At 36.6% G+C, this 12,687-nt stretch overlaps 1 protein-coding gene across 5 annotated transcripts in view; it reads left to right on the top strand.

Moving 5' to 3' along the window:
* ELF2 (E74-like factor 2 (ets domain transcription factor)) overlaps positions 1–12,687 on the top strand; it is a 126,897-nt gene that overhangs the window by 106,015 nt on the left and 8,195 nt on the right. For 2 of the 5 annotated variants that reach the window (XM_011944641.1, XM_011944642.1), the window contains 3 exons: positions 4,768–4,881; positions 6,274–6,447; positions 10,914–11,000. In XM_011944641.1, the coding sequence (XP_011800031.1) occupies positions 4,768–4,881; positions 6,274–6,447; positions 10,914–11,000 (375 nt within the window). The remainder of the gene's footprint in view (positions 1–4,767; positions 4,882–6,273; positions 6,448–10,913; positions 11,001–12,687) is intronic. The other 3 variants (XM_011944643.1, XM_011944645.1, XM_011944644.1) reach the window with 3 other exon arrangements.

Below are 12,687 nucleotides of genomic sequence, written 5' to 3'. Positions count from 1 at the left end.
TTATTTTTATCAGACAGCTCTGGTTTAGAAAATAATTTCTGGTTGATTTCATCTTGCAGAGGGCAGTTTGCTCTCCCCCTCCGAGAGTGTTGAAAAAAAGAAAAGCCATTCTGTTTTTCTTTTTATACTTTATAATGCAAGTATATTGATTAAAAAGTCAAGGGGGAAAAGGTAAAGATGGAGTGTTCCAGACCTTTAATTACCTTTTCCACCTTTTCATTGCATTCATTTGTATTCTTCATTTACCTATTACTGGTATTGCTTTGGGGCTTTAGAGGATAAGTAGTGGTAAATCAGTACTGTAGTTGAGTGAAGACCTTGTACTGTTAGTTTATAGTGTTGCTTATAGGGGAATACCACTATCACCTAATGAAGTGTTTTCTAATTTTTTTTCACTGCTCTCAAACTAAATTGCTACTAAATTTTATTTTTGACTTGAGAACATTTTTATGAACTAGATCCATTGCCAGCATTCTCTTATGCAAAGCTGAGAGGTATGCCTCTTGTCAGACTTAATTACCAAGTTTGGTATTTTGTAACAGCTGTTGAGTGAGTCTGGAATAGTCTGCAGTACCATACAAACACCAGTTGATTAGAAAGATAGAAATGGAACAAGAAGATACTTACCAATATTAAATGAAGGTATGAGCAAATATTATTTTTGGTACTGTAATAAAAAGTAAAACAGTTCTTGAAATTTATTTCAAGGGGGATTGACCAACAATACCCACTACCAGTGGTAACTAGAAAATGATACCTGTCAGACTACTTTTAGCTCCATTGTTTCTATTTTTAAAATGAGTTATTTATTTTTTCTTTCCATAAATTTCGTAGATATAGAAAGATACCAGCAAGTCAAGTTTTAAGTAAGATAAGGAATTCTACTTTTCAGCTCTTGCTTGTAGCTTTCTTACTTTGATTGCACAACACTGTTAAATTCATGCTTATTCGAAAAATGTGCAAAATTATAGCTGAAATTTTATTTGAATTACTGATCTGAACAAAAGAGCATTTTTTTGAATTATAGAAACAAGTAGGAGAAATATTTCTTAAATTTCTGTTGTAAAAAGTTACTTATGTAAACAAAAATAAAAAGATAGTGCTCACTTTTACAAAATGTGTTAAGTTTTGGAAACTGGCATTAGTACATTATTATAAATTGATCTGAGAATAGGCTCTTAGATTTTTGTGTTTTGCATTATTTTAGTTAGTAAATAAAAATGACGAGATAAAATTAGTAAGCAGCAAAAAAGTAATCAGTGTTCCTCTTAACATGCTTTTAACTTACAAAGTAAGTTTATTTGACATTTTTATTTAGTTTCAAAATATCTTCCATTTGTGTTTTTGATGCTCTCTGAACTATAGATGGAGCGTTCTAAAATGCAAAACTTTGAGCACTGATGTGACACTCAAAGGAAATGCTCATTAAAGCGTTTTGGATTTTTAGATTTGGGATATTCAACTGGAAATATATAGTGCAGATACATTGTTTTTAAATTCGAAATCTGAAACACTTCTGGTCCTAAGGGCATGCCCAACCTATAGTAGTATAAGCTTCATGAGGCCGGAGATCTGTTCACACTTGTGTCAGGTTTATAGCACAGGGTCTGGGCACATGGTAAATATCAGCAACCATTTGTCAGTTGTACATAGAGTATTAGATCTTCTGGCTGATAACTTCATAGGTAATTTATGTTTATTTTATGTTCTCATCCTAAATTTAAAGTATGAATGAGTAAATTTTCTAAGTAAGTGTATGTATTTTACTCTAAATATAAAATATTTCTGAGATATATTATGTTGAATTTTAGCGGGGAAGGGGACATCGAGGTCAGAAATATGTGCAAAAATTACACTTTGAAGAAGAAACTTCCATTGACATAACAATTTTAATAACACAAAATCATAGTTTTGAAAATGTGCCTCAAACTACCTAAGAATTCAGGGCACGTAATATGTAAGTAACTGTTAGGCAAATTTCATTTTGTTTATAAGCTGAAACATTAAAAAATCTGGTAAAATTCTCTTGCTGTATTATTATTGAATACTTGAAGCTCTGATTTTAATATGGTAAAGTTTTAGGGTGTGTCTTAATATAATTACATAAGGAATTAGTTTACCCAGGATAGTTTATTAATAGCACCTAAGACAAGAGCTAAACTGCAACACAAGCAGACTTTAAAGAGAATGCTTGCTAGAATAAATTTTAAAAACTGGAGAATTTGCTTTTCAAGGTTTTTTTTTCTTAGTGTATGTGAGTATTGTAGGGAGGCATTTTGAAAAAAATAATTGAGAATAATAATGTATCTTATACTTAATAATGCTAAGTTTTCTTAAAGTTGAACTACACAGGCTGATTGAATCCTTTGCTTCAGTGAAGCTGCAGATAAGAGTAAGCAGGGTCACCTAAAGATAGATTTACTTAGAGGTTTGGCCGCCTCTCTGGAACCATTTAGCTTTGAACAGATTTCCATAAATGGAAAGAGCAACTGGAGAGACCCAGTACCTTGTGGATGATGTGCAACAGGTGGTAAAACAGTCATTGGGTTTTTGAAATAAATGCTTTCCAAATGACTGTTGTTTAAGACTGAGGCTTTAGCATTTAGGGAACTTTGAGACTAACTGGATTTTTTCCCCCAATTAAAAGTTTCCTGGAAACAGTTTTAAAGGATTCATATCGTTAGTGTGTAGTGCTTATGAATTTGTAATATGACTTTATGAAATTTGTATAAACATTTACTTTTAGTTCCTTTAGGGGACAGCTTAGAAAAATCTGTCAAGTTAGAGACTCTTAAATATTCATGTTTCAGAACCTCTTACCAAAATAACTATTCAGTATTTTAAATCAGGGTGTGAAATTAATATATTATTAAGATAATAACATTTGTTCTTGAATTGCTGATTTTCCTGTAAGGTCAGTGGGTTGTCCTTAATTCAGTACATAAAAGAAATATCTGCCTGGCATGATGGCTCATGCCTGTAATCCCAGCACTTTGAGAGGCCAAGGCTGTTGTATCACCTGAGACCAGGAGTTCGAAACCAGCCTGGCCAACATGGTGAAGCCCCGTCTGTACTAAAAATACAAAGATTAGCCGGGTGTGGTGGCATGTGCCTGTAATCTCAGCTACTCAGGAGGCTGAGGCAGGAGAATCTCTTGAACCTGAGAGGTGGAGGTTGCAGTGAGCCGAGATCGTGCCACTGCACTCCAGCCTGGGCAACAGAGCGAGGCTCCGTCTAAAAAAAAAAAAAATCTGCATGTCTGCTCCATGAAAAGTCTATGTTGGGAACCATGGCATATGTAAGGATTGGTTAAGCTCGCCCCCCAGACCTCAAGAAGTTTACAGTCTGATAGGAATGATAAGAAATTATCATATTATTGCCCTATGAAAGAGGAAATTGAAGTTTGATAGAGATTAAGTTGCTTACCTCAGGTAACAGAAATAAGTGGCAGAGACTGGAACCCAAGCTGTTGGACCTGAAAGCCCAAACCACTGCTGTACACATTGTTTACAAGTAACATAATCAGCAAAGCATAAAGGAAGTGCTAGAAGAAGAGAAATACAAAAGGTGGTAGAATTTGAAGGCTTCGTGGGAAGACTAAACTCTAAGAAAAAGTCTTAGATTAAAACCCACTGAGGTTCTGAAGAGAGCAAGGTTAATTTTAAAGAAAGTTCCCAAGTACTCTGGCGGTAAATCTAATGCATGTTGTTATCCATCTTTAGGCAGCCGTATTGGTTCCAGGATGCCTCCTCCACCTGGCAGTTACTGAAATCCTAGAATGCTCAATCAAGTCCCTTATACAAAATGCTGTAGTATTTACATTGTATTTTTAATTGTTGTATTTTTTTTATTGCCTCTCCCTCCCCCGCAATATTTTCAATCTGAGGTTGGTTGAATCTGCTGATGCGGAACCCTTGGATATGGAGGGCTTAGTCATTCAAGAGAGTCTGTAAGAATTGAATTAATTGATTAAATTAATTTATTAATTGATTAAATTAAATTAACTTGGCATGATACATCAAAATATGTAATTGCCCTCACAGGGTTGTTAATCTACAACCAGCCTCTCCCTGCCCCTTCTTCCCTTCCTACAAGTTAGTATTGGCCTAAAATTGATGCAGGGTTCAAATTTCAAGGATCTTTCTTTGTTTTCCTTTGAGTAAGATTCAGAAACTTCTCAGTAATTTCTTTAGTTGTTGTTTTGAGAGTCTCACTCTGTCGCCCAGGCTGGAGTGCAGTGGTGCGATCTCGACTCACTGCAACCTCTACCTCCTGGGTTCAAGCAATTCTCCAGCCTGAGCCTCTCGAGTAGCTGGGAATTAACAGGTGTGTGCCACCACGCTCAGCTAATTTTTGTGTTTTTTGGTAGAGACAGGGTTTCACCATGTCGGTCAGGCTGGTCTTTAACTCCTGACCTCAGGTGATCTACCCTCCTTGGCCTCCCAGAGTGCTGGGATTACAGGCGTGAGCCACTGTACCTGGCCAACTTCTCAGTAATTTCTAATCAATGTCATTGGTTACTTTATAATCAACATTCATTTTATATCAGTATTCATTTTATAAAATGTAGATACTAGCTTTTTAAAAATTATTTCTGTAATTTATATAGACAAATAGATATCAATGGCTTAGAGTAACTCATGTGTTATTTTATATTTATTTAGTTTTCATTTCTCTTTCAGGAGTGAATATGTTTTTTTCTTAGTAATATGTTTTAGTCATGTGTTTAGTGTATTTTTAATTGAGTAGAACTTATTTTTCCTCCAGTGGAAGCATCAGTTCATAGCAGTAATGCACACTGTACAGATAAGACAATTGAAGCTGCTGAAGCCCTGCTTCATATGGAATCTCCTACCTGCTTGAGGGATTCAAGAAGTCCTGGTATGTAAACTGTTCATTCTTAAGTTAAACGTGTCATATTACTTCATATGTCTAAAATAAAGTTTTGTTTTTTTAATCCAAAGGGATTGTTGGGAATTCTCAAAGATACATTACACATGAATATATGACAGCAGTAATTGAACTTTATTTGTCAAGGCCTCCAAGTCTTAAATACTTAATTTTCATAACAAATGATACAGAAAATACCCACTATAGGTAGACAAATATTTATTAAATAGCTATTTATACTGTAATTTATACTGTAATGCCTTAATTCTAGGCAAGTTATAAGCCTTCATAGTCCTTCATAGTATAACAGATGGGAGCAGTTGCCTGTTAGGACCACTTTCAATCCTTTATTCAATGATAAACAGGCAGTAACTCTAGAGAACCACACATGGTAGAGAGAGAAGGGAACTTTTGCCATATTTTTCACACATCCTTCAGATTGTGAGTTTTTATTTTTTTGTGGTCCCTCTTAGTCTTTAAGAACAACTTTGATAGTCATTTTGTACAATTCTGATTTGTTCTAAATTTAATGCCCAAATGTTAATTTGACTTGATACAAAAAGACTGGCTTACCTTCTCGTTGGGATTTACCATGAGAGCAACCATACTTCTTAATTTTAATAGAATCCTGTGTATTACTCAGAGATATGAGAATAAATTTGCAGCATTTTTGGTCAATCTATTAATCTAAGATAGTATGTATTAAGTGTATCTCTTAATTGAAATAGAAATGTCTTGTCTTGGTTATTTGTGCATATTCAAAGGAAGCCAGAGCAACATTATTGTATGTGCTAGAATACAAGATAACAATCTGTACCTACTGTTTTGGTGACTAAAACATCAGGACTCTTACATTAAATAAAACTTTAAATACTGAAAGGTAATATTTCTTGTCTGTAATGACCAAGTTTTCCTTTTCATATTCTAAAATGAACTATAGGTGCTTATGTTTTACTGAGTACATATTTACAAATCTTTGAAATTTTGAGCCACATATTACCTGTTAAAAAATAATGATGGCTAAGTGGATAGAAAGTAATTATTAACTAACTCACTGTTATACTATTATTTTCAAATGCTTTCACAACTGTTAGAATAGTTTAGAATTTTTCTACATTGAGTTTGAAAGTATAAGTGTGAAAGAGCGGGGTGACTACTCATGGTCCTTGCTTTACCCAGAGAATTAACATTTTCCCTTTAAGTTGATTTTCCTTGCATTTATTTTCCTTTTATAGTTTAAATCATATTGACTATTCAGCAAATTAGCTCTTATCCTGCTTTGATTAATTCTTAATAAATCTCATCTCTTCTAAATATTGAACTATCCACATAAGAAACATTGATGGGGGTGGGAAATTTTAATTTTTCAACTTTTTTTTATAGTGGAAGTGTTTGTTCCTCCTTGTATATCAACTCCAGAATTTATCCATGCTGCTATGAGGCCGGATGTCATTACAGAAACTGTAGTGGAGGTGTCAACTGAAGAGTCTGAACCAATGGATACCTCTCCTATTCCAACATCACCAGATAGCCATGAACCAATGAAAAAGAAAAAAGGTAGAGTATATTTATACATTTCTGAACAGGCAGGTGAAAATTTTTTTCTTACCTTTTTCCTCATCAAGGGACATAGAAAATAGTATATGCTGTAGATTTAAGATTGATGTTATCTTAACTAGATATTCTTAAATAATCAACATTGAGATTTTAATTTAGTGTTTTAACATACTCATATTGTTTAAAGGAGTTAGTATGTAAGGCTTGAGGATAATTGTCTGACAATGATATCTAACAGGTGTTCGACACACAGGAGGCAGATCAGAGATTCCCTGCACCTTGTCTTACTCCATCTTCTCCTTATTGATCCTTTTATGGGTACTTGGTTACTTAAAAAAAAACCACACACACACACACACACACAGATTCTTTATTTTACAAAGTCTTGTCTTCTTTTGCTTTCATGGATATTTTTTAAAAAGCCAGACACACCTTTAGTCCCAGCTGCTCAGGAGGTGAGAGGATTGCGTGAGCCCAGGAGTTTGAGGCCAACCTGGGCAACATAGCAAGACCCTATGTCAAAAAACCTAAATAAACAGTGATATATATATATGTGTGTGTCATACTGTATATATTATATATATCACTTATATCATATACTATATACAATATATGATACATAGTATGATATATAATATAATACTATATATTATATATCATTTATTATATATCATGCTATTTTTACCTTAATACCTTCTGCTTTGAAACACTAAGATTGCTGATAGAGACTTCTGATTAGCATAAACTCACCAGTGGGTAAAGAGCATTTCCACTTACTATTTGACTTCTGCTGAAATTTCTGCTCCCCTCATCCCAATAGCACATTTTCAACATCATGAGGACATGGGCAGTAAGTGAGTCTTTTTCTGTTGAAATCAAGGGTAAAATTGGAAAGAAATGACATTCTTTTTTTTTTTTTTTTTTTGAGGCGGAGTCTCGCTCTGCCGCCCCGGCTGGAGTGCAGTGGCGGGATCTCAGCTCACTGCAAGCTCCGCCTCCCAGGTTCCCGCCATTCTCCTGCCTCAGCCTCCCGAGTAGCTGGGACTACAGGCGCCCGCCACGTCGCCCGGCTAGTTTTTTGTATTTTTTAATAGAGATGGGGTTTCACCATGTTGGCCAGGATGGTCTCGATCTCCTGACCTCGTGATCCGCCCATCTCAGCCTCCCAAAGTGCTGGGATTACAGGCTTGAGCCACCGCGCCCGGCCAACATTCTAAGTAATTGAGTACTCATCTAATTCTCCTTTCTTCTCTAACTCTTCACATTTTAGAGTAAAATAAAGGTAAAAATAAAGGTGCATTTGAAATAATGGTATTTCCTTTTATTCATTAAATACAGTGTTTCAGATTGCCACAGTGTGTACCATTCTGTGGTCATTGTTGTAAGGGAGATGAGAATAAGACAGTGACTTCCCACTTGCAATACATATAGATTATATGCATCTCAAGAGAGGTATACATGAGGAATTTAGGAGGAAGAATTACTTCCTGATGTAATCATTTAAAAACAAAAGGCATACATAGAAATAGCCTTATTTACCCACTGCCTGCTACATAGCACTTGGCTGGTTGCATCCAATGAGAGCTGTCACAAAATACTTAAGAAATGTTTGTTTAGATTTAATGCTGGGCACGATGGCTCATGCCTGTAATCCCAGCACTTTGGGGGTCTCAGGTGGGCAGATCACTTGAGGTCAGGAGTTTAAGACCAGCCTGGTCAACATAATGAAACCCTGTCTCTACTAAAAATGCAAAAATTAGCTGACCGTGGTGTTGCATGCCTATAGTCCTAGCTATTCAGGAGGCTGAGGCAGAAGAATCGCTTGAACCTGAGAGGTGGAGGTTGTAGTGAGCTGAGATTACACCAGTGTACTGCAGCCTGGGTGACAGAGTAAGACTCTGTTTCAAAAAACAAAACAAAACAAAACAACCCACACACATTTAAAGGAAGATGGAAAAGACCATGAAAAACGGGGGCCATGTAGGGAGCCAGGATGTGATATTCTATAAACTAGGAATGCCAATTTAATACAATTCTATTTATTTCTGTGAAAGCTCTTAATGACCATTTAAAAATTACATGCCTGGGTGTGGTGGCTCACGCCTGTAATTCCAGCCCTTTGGGAGGCTGAGGCAGGAGGATTGTTGGAGCTCAGGAGTTTAAGACCAGCCTGAGCAACATAGTGAGACTTCATCTCAAGGAATTAAAAAAAATTAGCCAGGTATGGTGGCACATGCTTGTAGTCCTAGCTACTCGGGAGGCTGAGGCAGGAGGATCGCTTAAGCCTGGGAGGCTACAGTGAGCCATAATCGTGCCACTGCATTCCAGCCTGGGTGACAGTGAGACCCTGTCTCAAAGAAAAAAAAAAAAATAACATGTAACCATTCTGTCTATACTTATTACTGTAAGGGAGACAATGAAGAGTAAGAGCCTTATTATTTATATTTTTGTGGTTAAGTACATTTGGGATATGCAAACTTAGGTTAGTTTTTAATAGCAGTCCCTCTTTTTTTTTTGAGATCCTTTAATATACTAATGTACATTGTGTCTTGCTATCTTCCAAGAGAAGATAGCATATGGTGTTCTAAAAGTTAATATGAATATAGAACCCATTTTCCTACGAAGGAAATTTATCAAGGAACATGACTTTGGATGTGCCACTTTATGAGAAAATAAATTAAACCTTTTTGCACTACTTGTCTACTAAATTGGGCTTTTGTGCTAGAATTTAGGAGATGCTGAAGATGTTAGTTTTATTACTGTTGGATTCATATGTATAAATATTATTTAAATTGAGTAATTAAGTTATATTCTAACAGAGACCAGTGAACTTTCTGTTTTATTTTTTGTTACAAACAGACTTCTTGATTAGAATTACCAGAATTCTAAAGTATATCTGTGCATTTTGAAATACAGATGTTCAAATGCTTTAATTAGCTCTTTATATAATTAATTATATAGATTAATATAATTAATCTAATGTTTGCTAATGAAGAATAGAGTGACATCAGAAATCTCAGATGTAGAACAATCACCAAATCAGTAATAATATATTTGATCGTGTCTGTAATCCCAGCACTTTGGGAGGCTGAGGCGGGCAGATTGCCTGAGCTCAGGAGTTCAAGACCAGCCTGGGCAACATGGTAAAAGCCGTCTCTACAAAAAATATAAAAATTAGCCGGGCATGGTGGTGCATGCCTTAGTCCCAGCTACTTAGGGGGCTGAGGCGGGAGGATTGCTTGAACCCAGGCTGTAGTGAGCTATGTTCGCACCACTGCACTCCAGTCTGGGTGACAGAGTGAGACTCCATCTCTTAAAAAGAAAAGTGTATGTGTGTGTGTGTGTGTGTGTGTGTATTTGATTTTAAAATACAGCATACTTAAGTATTTCCAATTTATTTCTTGAGTCTGCCTCTCACCTGCCAGTGTTCATCCATCTGTGCTCGGGATTGAATGTAGCTCATTCAGGCTTAATCCTCTTTCATGTAGAAACGTATATAGCCCTTACTTTTTCTATTCATTGTGGATGCTAGTCTATCTGAGAGAGCCTTATGGCAAAAATGAGGAGGAACAAAAGGGAAGGACACAAACCTTTATTAGACATAAAAAATAACTTGGAAGTTTTTTTACCCTTGTAATGTATCTATCTGCATGTGGAAGTGGGGAAATTGAAACACTTATGCTTACATTCTGGTGAATTAACTGATCCAGAGCAGTAGAGAGTGTTTGATATTTTTTACTTTTCCTCATTTGAGTTCAAAGGGCTTTGCAAATTATCAGATCTTCTGCAATAAGTTGCTAAAGCTGTTTCTCCCAATCCTATAGAACAGAAAACAAATTAAGTTTTTACTAGGATTTGTTTCTATTGCTATACTAATATAAAAGGTTGGCAAGGCCATGTATGGTGGCTCATGCCTGTAATCCCAGCACTTTGGGAGGCCAAGGCGGACGGATCACGATGTCAGATCGAGACCATCTGGCTAATATGGTGAAACCCCGTCTCTACTAAAAATACAAAAAATTGGCCGGGCGTGGTAGCGGGCGCCTGTAGTCCCAGCTACTTGGGAGACTGAGGCAGGAGAATTGCTTGAACCTGGGAGGCAGAGGTTGCAGTGAGCCGAGATCGTGCCACTGCACTCTAGCCTGGGCGACCCAGCAAGACTCCATCTCAAAAAAAAAAAGAGAGAGAGAAAAAAAAAAAAAGATTGGCAAATCAAGGCTCTGACCAATGTATATGGCAATCGAGGCTCTGCCAATGTATATGACAGAGATTACTACTTACTGCTGTAATCTAAAATACAGAAGTGTTTTTAATACTCCTTTTAGAAGCAGCTTTTCATACAGAGTATATTTATCTACAAATGAGTGTCCATTTAAATGAATAATGTGTAATCAGAAAGTCTGCTAATCGTGCCTCTCATATTTTTCTTGTTTTCAATGTATGGTTTCAATATCTTATTTTTTCAGTTGGCCGTAAACCAAAGACCCAGCAATCACCAATTTCCAATGGGTCTCCTGAGTTAGGTATAAAGAAGAAACCGAGAGAAGGAAAAGGTAATGTGGGGAGGGTTGCTTTGGAAGTGAGATGATTTTTTTTCAGTTAGGTGACATTTTTACATTTGTAAGAAAATTATTTCTAGTACATGCAGATATAAGAATACTGTCGTTGGTAATAGTTCTTAATAAGGGATGTATCAGCATCATGGGGGGAGCTGTTTCAAAATACCTTTACCTAGTTCCTACACCACAGAGATTCTGTAGCCATAGTTGTATCATTGGGGATATAGGGACTTTTGGAAAAAGTCCTAAGGATGTCTGATACATATTCTCCTTAAGAACCATTTGACTTAGGGGTTATGTGTATGTATAATAGCACCCATCCTCATATATAGCTACCCATAATTCAAAGGGGTTTACAACTAAGCCTTGTTTCTAATAGATAATTTCTTTCTTTTATTATTTTTGTGAGACAGTGTCTTGCTCAGTTGCCCAGGCTGGTGTGTGGTGGTGTGATCATGGCTTACTGCAGCCTTGACCTGGGCTTAAGCAATCTTCCTGCCTCGCCTTCTGAGTTGCTGGGACCACTTTTTTTTTTTTTTTTTTTTTTTTTTTTTTTTTAGTTTTTTGTCGAGATGAGGTCTTACTATGTCACCCAGGCAGGTCTTAAACTCCTAGGCTCAAGTGATCCTTCCGCCTCAGCCTCTGAAAGTGCTGGGACTACAGGCATGAGCCACTGCACCTAGCCTGATACATAACTTCTTAACTGTTTAGAAGCAATGCAAGAATTCAAGGCAAGCTAAACTTTAATTTTCCAGTCAACAAATTTCAGTCACATCAGTCACAATTCAGAACAAAACCATGTTTTTGCTTATTTATTGACTGACTTTTACAGACAGGGCTGGAATGCAGTGGCGTGACTGTAGCTCACTGCAGCCTTGTACTACTCTGCTTATAGCCTCCCAAGTAGCTGGGACTACATGCACACACCACCGCACCCAGCTAATTTTTTTGTTTGTTTTCTTAAGAGATGGGGTCTCATGCTTTGTTGCCCAGGCAGGTCTCGAACTTCTGGCTTCAAGAGATCCTCCGGCTTCACACTCCCAGAGTGCTGAGATTATAAGCATGAGCCACTGCCCCTTGCCTATTTTTGCTTTAGAATTCGTGTATCCTGATTAAAGATAAAAACAGCCCCAAACCTCCCCCATTCTGTGCTTTCTTAATTTGTCGAGTAAGATGATTTCAAGTAACATTTCTTTTTAATATTATTTTTATTACTTTTTTATTATCTTTTTTTAAATTTTATTTTAAAATCTTCTGTAGAAACAGGATGTCCCTATTTTGCCCTGGCCTCAAGCGATCCTCCCTTATTGGCCTCCCAAAATGTTGGGATTATAGGCATGAGCCACCATACCTGGCCTTTAATTTTCTTGTCACTCAGATTCTGACAGATAAAGTATCATTTCAGTAGTGGTTTTAGATGTGTTCTGTCTGCCAGTCTGATAACCAAAAATTTATCACTTTCATGAATAAGTGTTTTCAGACCAATATTCAATAGTTGGATAAATTTTACATTAATATATTTAAATTTATTCTGTCCTTATTAGGTGGTTTGAGTTAATAATTTTAAATAATTAAAACAGAAATTAGGCTGGGCGCGGTGGCTCAAGCCTGTAATCCCAGCACTTTGGGAGGCCGAGATGGGCGGATCACGAGGTCAGGAGATCAAGACCATCCTGGCTAA

The sequence above is a fragment of the Colobus angolensis genome, unplaced genomic scaffold (assembly GCF_000951035.1).
Source record: "Colobus angolensis palliatus isolate OR3802 unplaced genomic scaffold, Cang.pa_1.0 Scaffold235, whole genome shotgun sequence".
Taxonomy (NCBI): Eukaryota; Metazoa; Chordata; class Mammalia; order Primates; family Cercopithecidae; genus Colobus; species Colobus angolensis.
This window is presented reverse-complemented; position numbering and strand designations above follow the sequence as displayed.